General features: G+C 41.1%; 1 protein-coding gene across 1 annotated transcript; it reads left to right on the top strand.

The window, feature by feature from the left end:
* The first annotated feature begins 711 nt into the window (after positions 1-711).
* tmprss15 (transmembrane serine protease 15) lies at positions 712-18,032 on the top strand. Its single transcript, XM_053478785.1, has 25 exons — positions 712-958; positions 1,420-1,559; positions 1,721-1,788; positions 2,068-2,210; positions 2,434-2,475; positions 2,720-2,842; positions 3,399-3,507; positions 4,046-4,155; positions 4,535-4,672; positions 5,881-6,030; positions 6,109-6,214; positions 6,393-6,540; positions 7,717-7,840; positions 9,088-9,177; positions 9,383-9,508; positions 12,698-12,841; positions 13,604-13,714; positions 13,843-13,966; positions 14,483-14,578; positions 14,784-14,833; positions 14,929-15,145; positions 15,301-15,482; positions 16,538-16,633; positions 16,872-17,011; positions 17,716-18,032. The coding sequence occupies exons 1-25, from the start codon at positions 832-834 to the stop codon at positions 17,884-17,886; spliced, it is 3,075 nt and encodes a 1,024-aa protein (XP_053334760.1). The 5' UTR covers positions 712-831; the 3' UTR covers positions 17,887-18,032.
* The last annotated feature ends 213 nt before the right edge of the window (positions 18,033-18,245 follow it).

Genomic DNA, 18,245 nt, shown 5'->3' with positions numbered 1-18,245 from the left:
TTTGTAAAACCACCTGTTACTACAATTACAGCTACAGGTTCTTTGGGGTGTGTCTCTACCAGCTTTGCACATCTAGAAAGTGAAGTTTTTCCCATTTGTCTTTGTAAAACACCTCAAATTCAGTCAGATTAGATGAAGAAAGTCTGTGAAGAGCCAATTTTTAAGTCTGGACGCTGGTCTGGACTTTGACTAGAGGATATTTTTTTATAACCTAACCCTGCTTTAATCTTCTCCATTACCTTATCCCTGACCTGTCTGGTGTGTTCCTTGGGCTACATGATGAACAACCCTTTGAAGGCTTCACAGAACAGCTGTATTTTTACTGAGATTATATTATGATTAACAGTTGAACTCTATTTACTTACTTAGAGACTTTTGAAGGTGGTTGGTTCCACTGGATTTTAGTTAGGGGTATCAGAGTACAGGGGGTAAATACAAATACACACCACACTTTTCACATTTTTATTATGTAAAATATTTTGAAAGCCATTCATCATTTTTCTTCCACTTTACAATAATGTCACATCAGGGAATTATCACACGTTATACTCCATGGTCCTGCATGGATTCCCTACGTCATTAGCGCTAAGTGCTAATCTTTAGTCCTAAATAAAGTGTAATAAACGTTTATAGCCGTCATTACAGCCAAGAAACTGAGGCATCATAAAGTCATCTGAGACTCCAGTCTTGGCTTAAGCTTGTGCTGTTTAGAGAAGGAAGAAAGTAACGTGTGTCAGATTTGTGTTAACGGTTAAGACCTAATGCTCAGTTAGTGCTGGAGGAGATAACGTGAATGAGACTCTGTCTGCTCGAATAGACAAGTGAAGAGCGATGTGCAGGAAGATGAGAAAGACGACACCATGTTCCCCTGTGGAGGTTCTGCTGAGCACCGTGACCCTCGTCCTGTTTGTGGTGTGTGTCGGGCTCGCCGTCGTCTCCTGGTTAGCGCTACAGACAGGTGAGCATGTTTTCAAGTCTTACTCTTTTTACACACTTCCAGCTTTTTCTCGTACACTGAATGGAGGAGACACGGGGACATTAATGACCAACTTTAGTTTATACAAACTTTAACTCTTAAATATTATATTTCCCAATATAGTGTGTGTGTGTGTGTGTGTGTGTGTGTGTGTGTGCGCCCTGTGATGGATTGGCACCCTGTCCAGGGTGTACCCTGCCTCGTGCCCTAAGCCCCCTGAGATAGGCTCCAGGCCCCCCATGACCCTAAATACGGGATAAAGTGGTGTAGAAGATTGAGTGAGTGAGATTGAGTGAGTGAGAGTGTGAATTGAGTAGAGAGGAGACGGTGTGGTTTGGGACACGCCCACGGTGCTGTAACCATGTGGGATTTGTTAACAGACCGGTGTTTATGTGAATCTGTACTGAAGTGTTGAGTGATTAAGGACAGCTCTGGTGTTGTAGGTAACGAAGCTCCAGCGGGGAGCAGCAACTCGTCGTTCAGTGGAACTCTGACCATCTCGGAGGGAGCGAGTTTCACTGAGGAGCTCAGGAACAGGAGCAGTGTGCAGTTTAAAGCTCTGGCCTTTGACACCGAGCTTCTGGTGATTCACTTGAACTTTATTGTGACTTTATCCTGGATCGTGACGGTAAAAGATAAGAGTGCGATGTTCTTTTTTTAAGGTTGTCGTCTTTATCCTGCTGTGCGTGTGATAATACTGATGATGACATCACCGCTCTATTTCTGTGTGTGATTGTGTTCCAGGTTACGGAGGCGTACGCACTCGGCTCATTAGGAGCGAAGTTAAGGAGCTGCAGAGTGACGGCCTTCAGGTCAGAGGTCGTTCCTAAAAAAACATTTACAGTCTTCATCACTCTGGGAGAAGTTTACCATAAACACCAGCCACAGTCAGAGTTGGGGCAGGGGTACGACTAGAGGCGGGGCTAGAGGCGGGGCTAGAGGCGGGGCTGGGGGTGGAGCTAAGGATTAGTTTGTTTTCTCTACTTGTGAGTTAATCCTACAGTAGTGATAAAATATTAAAAACACAGAGATGAACTCATTTCAAATCAATCAAGTGTGTGTGTGTGTATGTGTGTGTGTGTGTGTAACAGTCCAGGCAGTGTGATTGCTCACTTCACAGTGATGTTCGGGGACGTTGTGGAAGTAACAGTGGTGCAGGAACAGTTAATCTCAGGGTTACAGAATATTCCAGACGCAACGCTCGTCATAAACAGCAGCAGCGTTCAGGTCACAGGTACGCCATGTACACACACACACACACACACACACACACACACACACTACCTGATATAAGTCATGCTCCCTGTTTTGATGCTGCGCGGCTGGTGTTAGCTCTGAGACACACACACTCACTCTGTCTGTTACAGAACTCAGGACGGAGCCGATCAGATCTTACAGTGTGACCAGGACCAAGTTTTATTACTAACACCATCACCTTCTGTTTTCTCTTCTATCAGACATTTCCACTACACAGACTCCACCTACAACCACACCTACAACTACAACCACACCTACAACTACACCTACAACCACACCTACAACTACAGCTGTACCAGGTGAGTGTCTGTCTCTCGAAACAATAAGACATTAAATAATAAAGACCTCTCAGTGTTTCTCAGCTCAATATGGTTTTATTCACTGTTACCTATAAAAAGTAAAGTGAAGCAAATATGAGTGTCGATATTTATTTTCATATGTGTGTGTGTGTGTGTGTGTGTGTGTGTGTGTGTGTGTGTGTGTGTGCAGTAGAATGTCCTATTGGGCAGATATTGTGCAGAGACAAGTTGACGTGTGTTTTAAAAAACCTTTTCTGTGACGGAGAACCGAACTGTCCTGACGCCTCTGATGAGTCTCACAGCACTTGTGGTAATAATCTGTCTGTCTGTCTGTCTGTGTGTCTGTCTGTGTGTCTGTCTGTGTGTCTGTCTGTCTGTCTGTCTGTGTGTCTGTCTGTGTGTCTGTCTGTGTGTCTGTCTGTCTGTCTGTCTGTGTGTCTGTCTGTGTGTCTGTCTGTCTGTCTGTCTGTGTGTCTGTCTGTGTGTCTGTCTGTGTGTCTGTCTGCTTCTTCATTCCTATCAGTTTGTTCGAGACCCAGCTCCTCCAAGCTGCCACTGTCGGGCCCTTGAGCAGGGCCCTTAATCCTTCCTCACACGCGATACACAAAGAAAAGAATTTCACAGTGCATAATAAAAGTAGATGTGATGAGTAAAGGCTCCTATAAATATCATAAATAAATATAAATCAATTGATTAAAATGTAGGAATTAATGTATAAATCTTTTTTTAGATATATATAAATGAAAAGTTAATAAATAATTGTAATAGAAAGGTAATAACTGAAAAGTGAAAAGTGACCTATTTTGTAAAATTAATTAAAATGAATGAATAAATTAATTAATTAAGTCTGAATGGTGTTTCCGTAGTGACGATGTGTGATAGACAGTTCCTCCTGCAGCGGCCGAGTGGATTTTTCCACAGCAGTAATTTTCCTCTGGATTATGCCAGTAATACAGTCTGTCGCTGGATCATACGGTATCTCTCTCTCTCTCTCTCTATCTCTCTCTCTCTATCTCTATCTCTCTCTCTCTATCTCTCTCTCTCTATCTCTCTCTCTCTCTCTATCTCTCTCTCTCTATCTCTATCTCTCTCTCTCTATCTCTCTCTCTCTATCTCTCTCTCTCTCTATCTCTCTCTCTTTCTATCTCTCTCTCTCTCTCTCTCCCTCTCTCTCTCTCTCTCTCTCTCTGATATTTTAATCTCTGTCTTTTCTCCTCCACACTCGTTCCTCTGGGATTTCATCCTTCATCAGCGTCTCTGCTCCGGTGTTCTCGAGTGACTTCCTGCTTTTCTCCTCGTCCTTTTATAACAGCACTTTGCACCTCGCCAGTGTTAATGATGGGATTATTTCACATGATCACATCATCACACTGGTGCACCATCACTGTCCTGATCACATCCCACACCTTCTTCTCTCTGACTGAAGCGTTTGTGCTCTTTGTTCTGTTAATCTGCTGGAATATTAAACACGACTCCTTTATTTATAAAACTTTATTGGTCACCTCTTCCTCAGAGTTAATAAAGGCCTGAGCATAAGGATCGACTTTGAAGTGTTTGATACAGAAAAAGATATCGATATTCTGTATCTGTACGAGGGGATTGGAGCTGCCAAAACACTGGCGTGTGAGTTTATAGACTGTTTTTATTAACGTGAACATGTAACATATTGTACAAGTCATTTGCTCAATAATTAAGTATAATTACAAATAAAAGTATTTGGGAAAACTGTGGAACATTGAGCAGAGTAAGCTTAAAAATGCAAAAAATAGAACATACTTTTAATCAATTAATAGAAGTACATTTTAAGCACAAATGAATTCAGTTTAAACAAATACTTATTTATTGTTTTCTTTGCTTTGAGTTTCTGTGTTTCAAATGTTTATAAATATTAAATTAATTACAGTATCAGTTGATGAGTTAATTAGTCATTATGCAGTAAATATGGAGTTTGAGATGAATTAAGATGAAGAAGACCTGACTCTGTGTCCCTCGTCCTCCTCAGACTCGCTGTCCGGTTCGTCTCCTGGAGTCGTTTGGATTTTTTCCCATGAGGCCACAGTGGTGTTCCTGTCTGATATGATCATCAACCGGCAAGGATTTATCGCCACATACCAAGCGGAGAACCTCACACTCCTCAGCAGTACGTCTCTCACGTCTCTAATCCGTACACTTCTGCACTTTACATGTCTGCTAGATGAGGGCGGAGTCAACTTCACTGCACAACTTATGCAGAAAGCCTCGCTCTGGTCTCACACAGAGTCTCTTAAGACATTTTGGTAATACTGCATGTAGCTAAACCTCACGTTATTTGTTTATTAACAGGCGTATGTGCTTGTTGCTATGGTTACATCATGCTCTTTTCATGAATGAAATCTTATGCTCAGTCTGTTGCAGGTGTGAAGTTATTTTTTCGTATCATTAAGAAAAAAAATAAGAATGAATTAAGAACTTTATAAGAATGAAGTGTAACTACAGACTAAGAACAAAACACGATTCCCGCTCATTGTCATGGTTACACGGCAACTTAATTTAACCCTCCGACCAAATAGGTGTGGAGTAAAATACAGTAAGGATATTATTATTATTATTATTATTATTATTATTATTATTATTATTATTATTATTACTTTGTCGCTAACAGGCCCTGGTCATGAGCTAAATAAATGAATAAATAAATAAACTAGTGCAGTCAATTGATTAGAAAATTGTATTTGATCATAAATAATCATAATTTTGTAATACTGAATTATAAACATGTTTTAAATGTTGGAATAAATAAATGCATGCCGAACTGGTTAGAGGAAACATGCAGTTGTATAATACCTCTAACAAAAGGTAAATTAAAGCCTCTGGAATGGTAAACTCCTTACCGCAGTAATCGTATTGGGAGACATGTCTGCTCCTATAGCGCTGTCTCTCGTCTCCTTCTTCTGTTTTAAACACACGCGTGCAGGTGCTGTTTGTCGGTTCTTAGCTGTGCTGTTACACCGGGGTGGTTTTAGTTCTGGTTACTGATGTCCAATAAAAGTAGCTCCTGCCACCTGCCTCACTTTTCGTCGTCGTACATTCATGTATTTTTGTAAAACTAGTTACCCCACGATGGTCGCTCAAACACACAACTTTGTTTTCATCCCCCCTCCCGGGATCTTTTCATTTCTTTCCTCTGTCATTATCCTGGCTGAACGTGCCGTTATCACACACAGCCGAGGAACCCTGCAGTGATGATGAGAAGCCATCAGGTTCAAACTTGGTCATAGGATTAATATGTGTTTAAAAATATTACGTGCTAAAATTTCTAGATGAATCACGTGCGTTAGCACGTACAAATAATCACGTTTCTGTGTTCAGATGAGGAGAAGATTAACTGCTCGTTTGAGGAGGGATTCTGTTTCTGGAGACACGACGCTGATGATGAAGGAGACTGGATGAGGAAGAGCGGATCTTCTTCCCCTCCTGGGTTCGGGCCGAGCTTCGACCACACGTTCGCGAACCAGTCCGGTAAACTTTCACATCTCAGTGCAAAGTGATTGATTTCAGCTTTCCATCATGTGACTTCTGTGCTTTGGGCGTGTCTAGGCTACTACATCATCACTCCAGTGAGTCCAGGGAGCTGGGATAAGATGTTCCGTCTCCGCAGCCTCCCGTTGGCTCCTGCATCAGAACCCACGTGTTTGAGGTTCTGGTTAGTACCATTTCTGTTTCTCTTCTTCTCTGAGGGAACTGAGCTTAGGCAGTAAAACTTTGTGATGTAAAAAATTATATATATTTTTTTAATTACAAGATTTCCGTCATTATGTAAAATATATAATGATTAATATCTTATAATATTAGCAAACAATATTGGTGTTTTGTTCTTTGAGGTATTACATGTTTGGTGAGGATTTCCTGAGTCTGAGGGTGATCTCACAACGAGACTCGAACATCACAGTTCTGTTCCAGAAAGAGGGAAACTACGGGAACAGCTGGACCTACGGACAAATCACCATAAACGACGGGACCAATCAGATGGTCAGAATAACACACGGGAAAGAACAGAGTTCAATCATTAACACTCCACCGCACAGGCGGTTACTGTGAAGCTTTATTTCCTGAATTAAGTGGATTTGTGCTTTGATTTGATTCACCAAATCAAGTTTAAGTTTAATACAAATGTTATTTTTTGTTTTTAATTACACAAATATGATTGTAAAGATCTTTATTAATGTATCTTTTTTGTTTGTTTTTAAAACAATCTGACAGTGTCTGAACATTTTGCTATTTTTTTTTTATTGATTCAATACCTGGTGCAGTGGTTATCACTGTCACGCTGCACCTCCAGGATTGTGAGTTCGATTCCCGTTTCAGAGTCTGTGTGCATGAAGTTTGAATGTTGTGCTTGGTGGGTTTCCTCTGTGTGTGTGTGTGTGTGTGTGTGTGTGTGTGTCCTGCGATGGATTGACACCTTGTCCAGAGTGTACCCTGCCTCATGCCCTAAGACTCCTGGGATAGGCTCCGCCCCCTGCGACCATGTGGTAGGTAATAGACCGGCTCAATAGACGATGCTTGAGTGAATAATAATTTGGCCAACAATTATTGCTTTTTATTACATAAATACAAGCTTTTATTAAGAGTTTATTTATTTGTTTACTTTAAGTTACTTACTAATTTACATGTGGAGCTCAATCTTTAAGAAATCAGATTGAGACCAAATAGTGAAGTTTCTCTCCAGGCTCATTTGCATTCAGTAAATCTGAGAAATCTTCACTAAACTTTAAAAAGATTTTGTCTTAAGAGTTTAGATAAAAAAATTTGTAAAATTCACTCACTCACTCACTCACTTATCTGTAGCTCCTGTTCAGGATCACAGGGGGTTTGGAGCCTATCCCAGGGGCCTTTAGGCACGAGACAGGGTACACACTTGACGGGGTGCCAGTCCATCGCAAGGCGCACACACACACACACACACACACACACACACACACACACACACAATTTGGGAGGACCAATAAGCCTAATCAGCATGAATTTGGACTGTGGGAGGCAACCGGAGAACCCCAGCATGGGGAGAACATCCAACTCCACGCACACAGACCCGAGATGAGAATTGAATTAATAGAATAAAATTCTTGAAATAACTTTAGAGCAGAAAAATGTTCATCTCATCTACAATTTCGTTTCCCTGCATCATCAAGCGTCTCGTTTCAGATTGTATTTGAAGCGATAAAGAGAGGCGGTGTGACAAACAGCGTCGCACTGGATGACCTCAGCATGACCTCTGGGCCGTGTGGACCAGCTCCCCCTGACCCGACTCTCCTCCCTCCGACGCCGGGTATCACACGCCGCCTTCATTTACACTCCACATGGCAGTATAATGAGATTCAGGTGATGAAGTTCAGGAGATCATCCGAGGTTCTTCATCAGTTCCCTTAAACTTGGCTGCATCTGAGATTTAACCCTTTAACATTCTGTGGCCAAACTCCTACAGCATGTACACCATGAAAAGTTTGTACACCCCCTCTAACTCCACGGTCGTCCCTGATGTTTATTTCTCTCTACACTGTAAAACAATACTGAAGGTGTTTATTATCCCAAACACACAATAATCTCCTCTGAACAGTTGATATTGAGATGTATATCTGCTACTTCTGCTCTGTAAAGCTTCATAACGGCTCTAATCTGAGCTGCTGGTTGTTAATTGGTGATTTCTGAGGCTGGTGACTCTAAATGAACTTCTCCTCTGCAGCAGAGCTCAGTTTTGGTCTTCATGAGAGACAGTTTCATCATCATGGAGCTTGATGGGTTTTACAAACGCACTCCACACAATACTGTTCTTGTGGGAACTGATCCAGAGCACCTGACCTGTTGTTGTTGTTGTTACGTTAACATTCTAATGACATACAGTATAGATGTGAAATCTCCAGTATTCTTCTAGAACGTAGAAAACAAATCATAAAAATACTGAATTAGAAGGGGTGTGCAAACTTTTGACTGGTACTGTAACTCACCCCTAACCTTCCCCAGTCTGACAAAAACCACAATCCTGATCACTTTTACTCACCTAATATTGCTCCTCTCTCCTTTTTTAATGTAGAGTTTAAAACGAGGGTGAGACAAAAATGATTCTTCCAGATTTTCCAGAATAACATTTTACACAATTCTAGTAGTTTCAGTGTCTCCTTAGTTGTTTTCTTTGGTTGATGCAGGACAATAATTTGACTGACATCTTGGCCACGCCCACAGGATGTGTCTCTGACGTGGATGTGTAAGGAATGAGAAGCTCCTCCCTCCATCAGTTAGAGTTAAATAACTGAAGCGTATTAATAACTGCAGTAATGAGCTACTGCGAGACTCGTAACTATTTGCTCAATTAAATCCTGGTGGTTTTTTTCTTTTTTTTCTTTTTTCTGGTGAGCAGAAAACATCAAGAAAATGTTTGGTTAATGTTTTAAGTAATGTTAAAGATAAACTTTACATGCTGCCGATGTTTAAGTGTTGAAGTTTATATCTTCCTTAGTTCTTGTACTACAGAACTAATAAAACATCTGCTTGATTATTGGTTGTGTTTCTCCACTACAGCGGATTGTGGAGGTCCTTTGGATCTTTATGAATCAAACTCGACCTTCAGCTCACCAAATTATCCTCTCAGCTACGGACACGGTGCATCATGTGAGTAATTCATCTCTAATAAACAACAAAACACTGAGTTCTGCGCTGTGATTGGTCAGAATGTGTTGATTAATTCCCCATAACAGCAGCTCTGACAGTAGTGCAGGGTCACATTAATGTGTTCACTCAAACAGGTCATTGTTTCCACAGTAACGGCTCGTTCATAAGGATGTGTGTGTGTGTGTGTGTGTGTGTGTGTTTCCAGGTTTGTGGATTTTACATGCTAATCCAGGGCAAAATATCCAGCTGCATTTCCAAGACTTTTCACTAGAGGCAGTGTATGACGTGGTGGAGGTTCGGGACGGAGTTGATCCGAATTCCACTTTACTGAGTGAGATTCATTACGATCTGTAGGGGGGACCGGGGCGTCTGGTCACATGGATTAGTTGTCACATTATTAATATTTTCTTGACCAAAAGGTGCTACGTAAAAGTGAATACTAATTTTGTACATCTACATGTAGTATGATGTCATATCCTGTCTGGGAAAAGCTAAGGTGATCACCAATTTGCCATTTTTAACATTCAAAAGTAAAAATATTAACCTGATCTTTTTTTTTATAATCACTTTCTAGTTTAAAAAAGTAATAGCTGTACATTTGGACTTGTTAGAGGAGAGAATAAAGTGTCTTGTCCTGCTTCAGTTAATGTTCTGCTTTAAGGTAACTTTAAGATACAGCTAACATTAGCAAAGCTGGCAGTGTGGGGCAAATTGTGTCATTTTGGAGTAAGTTGTCACATGTTGCCTCGTGCATCATGTGACAAAAAGCTGGTTCAAAAAAGCCCACCAACCGAAAAAAAAACAAAGAACAGAAAAACTGCTTTTCTTCCTGACCAGTGTTGGGTGTAAGGTGTTACAAAGTAACGTTAGAGTACTTGGAATTCTTTTTTGATGTAACGAGCAATCTAACGCATTAGGTCGCCATTTAAGTACTCAGTTATTTAGTCACTTTTTCAAAAATGTAATCCGTAATTCACACAATTTATGTAATCCCTGAGCCAGACAGCAGTCATTTAAAATCCGTAGTGTGTGTGTGAAAGTCTTCCTACAAGCCCCGCCCCTGATAACTCGCCCCCCTCTGTTATTCTATGGTAGGTGAGTTGGGGTATTAGTGGGTGAGATAGGGGTATCAGTAGGTGAGATAGGGGTATTAGTAGGTGAGATGGGGGTATTAGTAGGAGAGATAGTGGTATTAGTAGGTGAGATGGGGGTATTAGTAGGTGAGATGGGGGTATTAGTAGGTGAGATGGGGTATTAATAGGTGAGATGGGGGTATTAGTAGGTGAGATAGGGGTATTAGTAGGTGAGATGGGGGTATTAGTAGGTGAGATAGGGGTATTAGTAGGTGAGATGGGGTATTAGTAGGTGAGATGGGGGTATTAGTAGGTGAGATACTGTAGGGGTATTAGTAGGTGAGATAGGGGGTATTAGTAGGTGAGATACTGTAGGGGTATTAGTAGGTGAGATGGGGTATTAGTAGGTGAGATGGGGTATTAGTAGGTGAGATAGGGGGATTAGTAGGTGAGATAGAGGTATTAGTAGGTGAGATAGAGGTATTAGTAGGTGAGATAGGGGTATTAGTAGGTGAGATGGGGGTATTAGTAGGTGAGATAGGGGTATTAGTAGGTGAGATGGGGGTATCAGTAGGTGAGATGGGGGTATTAGTGGGTGAGATAGGGGTATTAGTAGGTAAGATGGGGGATTAGTGGGTGAGATGGGGGTATTAGTAGGTGAGATAGGGGTATTAGTAGGTGAGATGGGGTATTAGTAGGTGAGATGGGGTATTAGTAGGTGAGATAGAGGTATTAGTAGGTGAGATAGAGGTATTAGTAGGTGAGATAGGGGTATTAGTAGGTGAGATGGGGGTATTAGTAGGTGAGATAGGGGTATTAGTAGGTGAGATGGGGGTATCAGTAGGTGAGATGGGGGTATTAGTGGGTGAGATAGGGGTATTAGTAGGTAAGATGGGGGATTAGTGGGTGAGATGGGGGTATTAGTAGGTGAGATGGGGTATTAGTAGGTGAGATGGGGTATTAGTAGGTGAGATAGAGGTATTAGTAGGTGAGATAGAGGTATTAGTAGGTGAGATAGGGGTATTAGTAGGTGAGATGGGGGTATCAGTAGGTGAGATGGGGGGATTAGTGGGTGAGATGGGGGTATTAGTAGGTGAGATGGGGTATTAGTGGGTGAGATGGGGGTATTAGTAGGTGAGATGGGGTATTAGTAGGTGAGATGGGGGTATTAGTAGGTGAGATGGGGGTATTAGTAGGTGAGTTGGGGTATTAGTAGGTGAGATAGGGGTATTAGTAATTAACAGATTAAGGGCCAAACTTCCCTGAGTGATAATGGTAGAATAAGTATAACAAAGTTTTAAAAACAGAGTCTGTAAGGCAGGCACAAGGTGGAGAGCGTCTCTTCCAAAGGAAATGCAGGGCAACTAAATCTAAAATACACAATTAGCAGAAAGCAGGTATAATGAGAGACGAGTCTGACTAGTGAGGATTTGAGTGTTTGACAGGTTTTACTACATTAAATTGGTTCTTGTTTTATATGTTGCAAAATCCAGTGTGACGTCTCGACCTACATAGTGTGACAACCTACCCGCTGCATGGGGCAACATGTCACACGTTCACACTCACTATTTTAGTACTGAAACAAGACATGAAAATGAAATTAATACAAAGTATGTACCTAAGACTGTGTTATTTTGTATGTTTTTAATATGATGTATTAATCCAGAGATATACAAAAGTGTAAAAAGTGTGACAACATGCCCTGGTCTCCCCTTTTAGTTTAATACCATATACCCTGCTGCTAGAATACTGTACACATCATGACCTTTTAAAGGTTATTATAATAATTATATACATATGAATAAAATCTCAAACTGATTTTTCTAGAAAATGTCCCTAGAATGAGGCATGTCTACTTTTTTTTAAGGATCAGATCATCCTTACTATTATTTACAAGTTATATTTTTTATGTTCACCTTTTGTTGTTAATTAACCCTAACGTTCTTTACAATAATTATAACAGCATAAATACTATGGCTAGCTTTCATTGATAATTAGCATCTACACCTTTTCAACATTAAATGTTTATTTAAACCATTTTTTTATGTGTATATATAAAGAAGTATATAATATATATTCTACATATATTTAAGTCTATATGCTAATTATAATAAAATTTACATTTTAAATTTTACATATTACAAGAAACGTTTGCTTTTATTATTTAATAGTTTTATTATTGCATTATAATATTGTAATATATATATTACAATATTATATATATATATATATATTGTAATATCATTTTTAAATGTAGGGTTAGGATGTGTTTATATTTTACATATATTATATTGTTATATTTTTTGAAGACACTGCACATTTTATTATTGTTATTATTTTTTATTTACTTATTATTATTCTTGTTGTTGTTTATAGACATATATACATATAGACTACAGTGACACAGTGTTGTTTGTTGTTGTGTTAATTGTACGGTGGTGGTGAAGATGTGTTAACAGGGGCTGAGCGTAAGTTTCCTGACCTTTACTCCACCAGCTCTGAGATGATGGTGATGTTCTTCTCTGATGCTTCTGGAAACAATCGCGGATTTCTGGCTAATTTTAGCACAGGCTTTAACCTCGGACAATCAGGTACATTAAACATTAATAATAAACATCATTATATTATATTATATTATAAACATAGAAAAATATTAATTTTTATATTATCTTTTGCATATTTTATTAACTATATAATTAATTCTATTAGTCAAACGGGTTCATTTATTTTAAATCTATTTAATTTATTTTTTATTGAAGTTATTTAATACTTTATTAATGTGTTTCATTCTACCATTAGTTTAAGGTTTGCAGTTGCCCTAGTGGCACGTGGCTGCAGCTGCACAGGTTGTTGTGTTTTTGTACTTTGGACCTTCATGCTGAAGCTCATTACTACAGGTTGGGAAAGCTTGGTGTTGGGATGGACCCCCTCAGAACCGGGCAGTTTTGTCAGCATGGCGTTCCTTTACAGCGCTGCAGGTGGAACATCCTCAGACCCTGGTGGGAGCACCAGCATGATGCACATAAAGCTGTGGTACTTTTCCAGCACCAAGCTTTCCCTGACAGCCTCTGGAGCCAGTGCCAATCTTCAGGTCCATCCATGTCCAGTTTTGGCCCCGTGCTCTCACAAAAGTCCAGCTCAGTGCCCGGGTCAATGTACAGTCCTGTGCTCACACCCGGCTTCACCACCAACAACCACGACAACACAAAAGTCCAAAGGCACACAGTTCAGAGCAGCTGCAGGCCACTAGGGGGCAACTCTAACGTCCTGAGCAACCTATACAACTTTAAACTTTATTTTATCTTGTCAGAAGTAAATCAGATTAAAATAAATAATGTAATGTTTCACTGCAGAGCCGTGTAGGGCAGGTGAGTATCGCTGCAGATCCGGAGTGTGTGTGTCTGATACCAGTGTGTGTGACGGTGTTAGTGACTGCCCCGATGCTTCAGACGAGGCACAGTGTGGTGAGTTTACATTACCCATGATGCACTGTGGTGAGTGTATGTGAGAGTTAACACCATGGTAGTGTGTGTGTGTGTGTGTGTGTGTGTGTGTGTGTGTGTTGTTCCTGACCCTGACTGCTGTGTTTCAGTGCACTTAACCCCAGCGGATTCTCCTCGTCTGAAGGTTGAGATTCAGAGCCGCCTCTACACGGCCTGTTCCTCCGACTGGAGCTCCAACTTCTCCCTGTACTACTGCAGATATTTAGGCTACAGGTGAGGATCGAAACCTTCACATTATATCAGAATTATAAATTGTGCTGGTGTAATACAGGAACAGCTCTTGGCGGATATTCACAGGTAAACACACTCCTTTAACGTTCCCCACAAGTAGCACTGTGCCTCACCAGTGGGTGTAAGATGGTGGAATGGGACGCGGTACGGGAAGGAATCGCTCTGTCCCCTTTTTTAAACTCCGTTCCTGTTCACATGAGCAGAAATAATACTCAACTATGAACAGGTTTTCTTGCATCTTGCATTTCCAACAACAACAGCACAACACAACCTCCTGATCACTACTGGGAACCCAGACGACTGGAGCTTTGGTCCGTTGATAAACGCAAATGCGCGAGTTTCAGAACTGTATAATTTGGTGCATACTGTATCTTCTAATTGCTATTATATATGTAACAAAGTTGCTCTATAAATGTCTTCTTATTCTAATTATTGCCTTTTGATCTTTCATTAGTTAAAACTGTAATGAACTGAATTTGTGTGTTTGTTTTACTGTAGATCAGGTAACGCTTCGTTCGTGTCTGTTGTGGCTGAAGACGCACCGTTTGTCGTCGTGACTCAGGCTGCTGACGGCGCAGTGGATGTGAAACCCAGGTTCGACAAAACACGTTATAATAAAGTGACATCCTTTAGTGGTTTTAGTGTAAAGGCATGAAGGCGCAGTGTGTGTTTCGGGGCGGGTGTTGGGGAGCTCAGGGACTACAGCAGCTTCGCACCGAACACTTTTTATGAAGAGTTTTCCAGGAGATTTAGTTCATCATTTTGAAATTCCTTTTTGTTTGTTCTTCTTTATTTTAAGTGAAACGTGTCGGAGTAACGAGGCCGTATCGCTCCACTGCAATAACCAACGTGAGTAGTTTCAGACAGAAACCTTTAATTACATTTAATTATACCTAATATGATGTAATAAATAAAAACAGTGAGTTGATGATGTAATGTTCCAGCGTGTGGGAAGCGGAAGGTTGTAATAAACACAGAGTCCAGGGTGGAAACGGAGGAGGGAACGAGTGAAGGTGTGGACGGGAGGATCGTGGGAGGAGAGGATGCGGTGAAGGGGGCGTGGCCATGGATCGCCTCACTACGCTTTACAGGACGACACATCTGCGGAGCCGCGATAATCGACTCGCAGTGGCTGGTTACGGCCGCGCACTGCGTTTACGGGTCGGGCAAAAATATTGTTTCATTTACACAGAAATTTAGGAGAAACAGAATTACATTATATTTATTTATTGTAATACACCGAGCCCCTCGTGAAGCTCCTCGTGATTGTATTAGTCCTCCCTGGTTCTAATCATGTTCATCATGAACTTCTGCAGAAGGAACATTCACCTCTCCAACTGGAACGTGGTTTTGGGTCTTCATGCTCAGTACGAATCCAACACGTCAGACAGACAACATCATAACGTGGATCAGATCATCATGAACCAAAACTACAACAAAAGAACCAAAGACTCAGATATCGCACTTATGCACTTACAGGACAAAATCACCTTCACAGGTAACTACTGGGAACTCCTATTACTTCATCACACCCCATATACACTCCATCACTGGGATAGGAACATACTCTTTACTGGGTGTAAGTAGCAAAAGCAATAATACAAAAGAAAACATTTAAAGCTAATGTAGCGTTAGACAGATAACTTTAGCTCACAGTAATTAGCTAATCAGCTAACGAGTCACGTTTACTAGCACGATTGTGGTCATAACATACGATGAGGTTTTTTATCTGATGGATGAACATAAGGATCTTCATCCAGGTTTAATCCAGGGAAAACACTCACACACCACACACACACACACACTTCACCACACACACACACACACACACACACACACTCCACCACACACACACACACACACACACACACACACACATACACACTCCACCACACACACACACACTCTCTCACACACACACACACACACACACACACACACACACACACACACACACACACACACACACACACACACACACACACTCCACTAAACAAACTCCACCAAACACACACACACACACACACACACACCACACACACACACACACTTCACCACACACACACACACTCTCTCACACACACACACACACACACACACACACACACTTCACCACACACACACACACACACACCTACACACACACTCCACCACACACACACACACACACCTACACACACACTCCACCACACACACACACACACACACACACACACACATACACACACCACCACACACACACACACTCTCTCTCACACACACACACACACACACACACACACACACACACACACACACACACACTCTACTAAACAAACTCCACCAAACACACACACACACACACACACACACACACACACACACTCCACTAAACAAACTCCATCACACACACACACAACCAAACTGGCTGAAGTCCAAGTAGGAGCCCTGAGAGACCTAAAGTCAGACTGACACACACACACACACACACACACGCAGAAGGAAATCTGTATCGCGTGTAAACTGATCTTGAAACTTATTCTGTCATCATCATATGAATGTTATTTTTCTCAGACTACATCCAGCCGATCTGCCTGCCGGGTCCAAATCAGCAGTTTGAGACAGAAAGAAAGTGTTTCATCGCAGGCTGGGGGAGATTAACTGAAGGAGGTCCGTCACTCTGGGTTAAAGATACAAAACTCTGCAATCAAATAGGAACAATTAATTCATCAGAACATCAAAGTTTATTTAATAAATAAAGTATCATCTTAAAAATCCTGTTTATTCATTAACCAAAACCCAAACGCTTTCACTATTGTTTAAAAAAGAATTCATTTATATTAATCAGTTGCAGGAACGTATGTTTCATTTCTGTGTGTGTGTGTGTGTGTGTGTGTGTGTGCTGTAGGTAATACTGCTGATGTATTACAGCAGGCTGTGGTGCCCCTGATCAATAACAGTGTGTGTCAGGAGAGGCTTCCTGAGTACAAAATAACTGAACAGATGGTGTGTGCGGGATACCCTGAGGGTGGAATTGACAGCTGTCAGGTGTGTATGTGTGTGTGTGTGAAATAAAGTGATAACCAGTGACAATGTGGGAACCACAGACAAAGTCTGGACCAACAACAAAATAGGGACCTGTAAAAAAGTGTGGAGTAGAGATAAAATAGAGGAAAATGGGAACTAAAACAAAGTGGGGACCAGTGACAAGGTGGGGACTGGACACAATGCAATAAATACACTTTAATTATTTGCCCCATGTACCTTACAGCACAGTTAAATCATTTTCCAGTTAGGAAGCTGTGGTCAGAGCACAGAGTCAGCCAGGTTACAGCGCACCTGGAGCAGCTAGGGTTAAGGGCAATGGTCAAGGGCTTAACAGTGGCAACGCTGGGGTTCAAACTCCCAACTTACCAATCAATAACTCACAGCCTTAACCGATTGCACCACCACCACCCTAAAGCAGGGATGAACAATAATGGGGACTAATGACAATGTGAGATCTGAGACAAAGTGGTTAACAACAAAATAGGGACCAGTGAATAAAATAGTGGGGAGCACAAAACAAGTGACTACCAATGACAAGGTGGGGACAAGAGAGAAAATGGGGAGCAAGAAAAAAAAGGGGACCAGTGACAAAATGGGAGTAAGTGAAAAAAACTGGTACAGAGACAAATTAAGGACTAAAGATAAAATGAGGACTAGAGAGACACTGTGGGAATTGAAGATCATTATGGTTTTCTGTGTAACAGGGTGACTCCGGAGGCCCATTGATGTGTGAGGAGGAGGATGCGTCCTGGGTTTTGGCGGGTGTGACATCGTTTGGCAGGGGCTGTGCTCGACCTGGACGTCCAGGAGTTTATGCACTGGTTCCCAAGTTCACGGACTGGATACTGGAAACTCGCCGGCTATATACAGAGTGAAATGGAACGAGATCAGGACATGGTGTCATGGATGTTGTAAATATCACAGAATTATAATATTCTAACTAATCTCCAAGTCTCAGTTGTGTACAGGAGAAGGTTCTCAGTATATTAAAGAACACCAAATAAAAGAAACCAAAACCTTCTCTGATGCAGTTTGATTACTTTGGATTGTAATCAAGTGAATCTAAATAAAAATGGTTTTAAACCAAATTCACATGTGATTGCTGTCACAGGATGAAGCTCAAGTCAAGTTGGCTTTTATTGTCACTTAAACCACATACAGTTCAGTACAAAGTTACACAAGACAACGTTCCTCCAGGACCAAGGTTCTACATACAACATCAATTAACACAAGA

The sequence above is a fragment of the Clarias gariepinus genome, chromosome 19 (assembly GCF_024256425.1).
Source record: "Clarias gariepinus isolate MV-2021 ecotype Netherlands chromosome 19, CGAR_prim_01v2, whole genome shotgun sequence".
Lineage (NCBI taxonomy): Eukaryota > Metazoa > Chordata > Actinopteri > Siluriformes > Clariidae > Clarias > Clarias gariepinus.
This window is presented reverse-complemented; position numbering and strand designations above follow the sequence as displayed.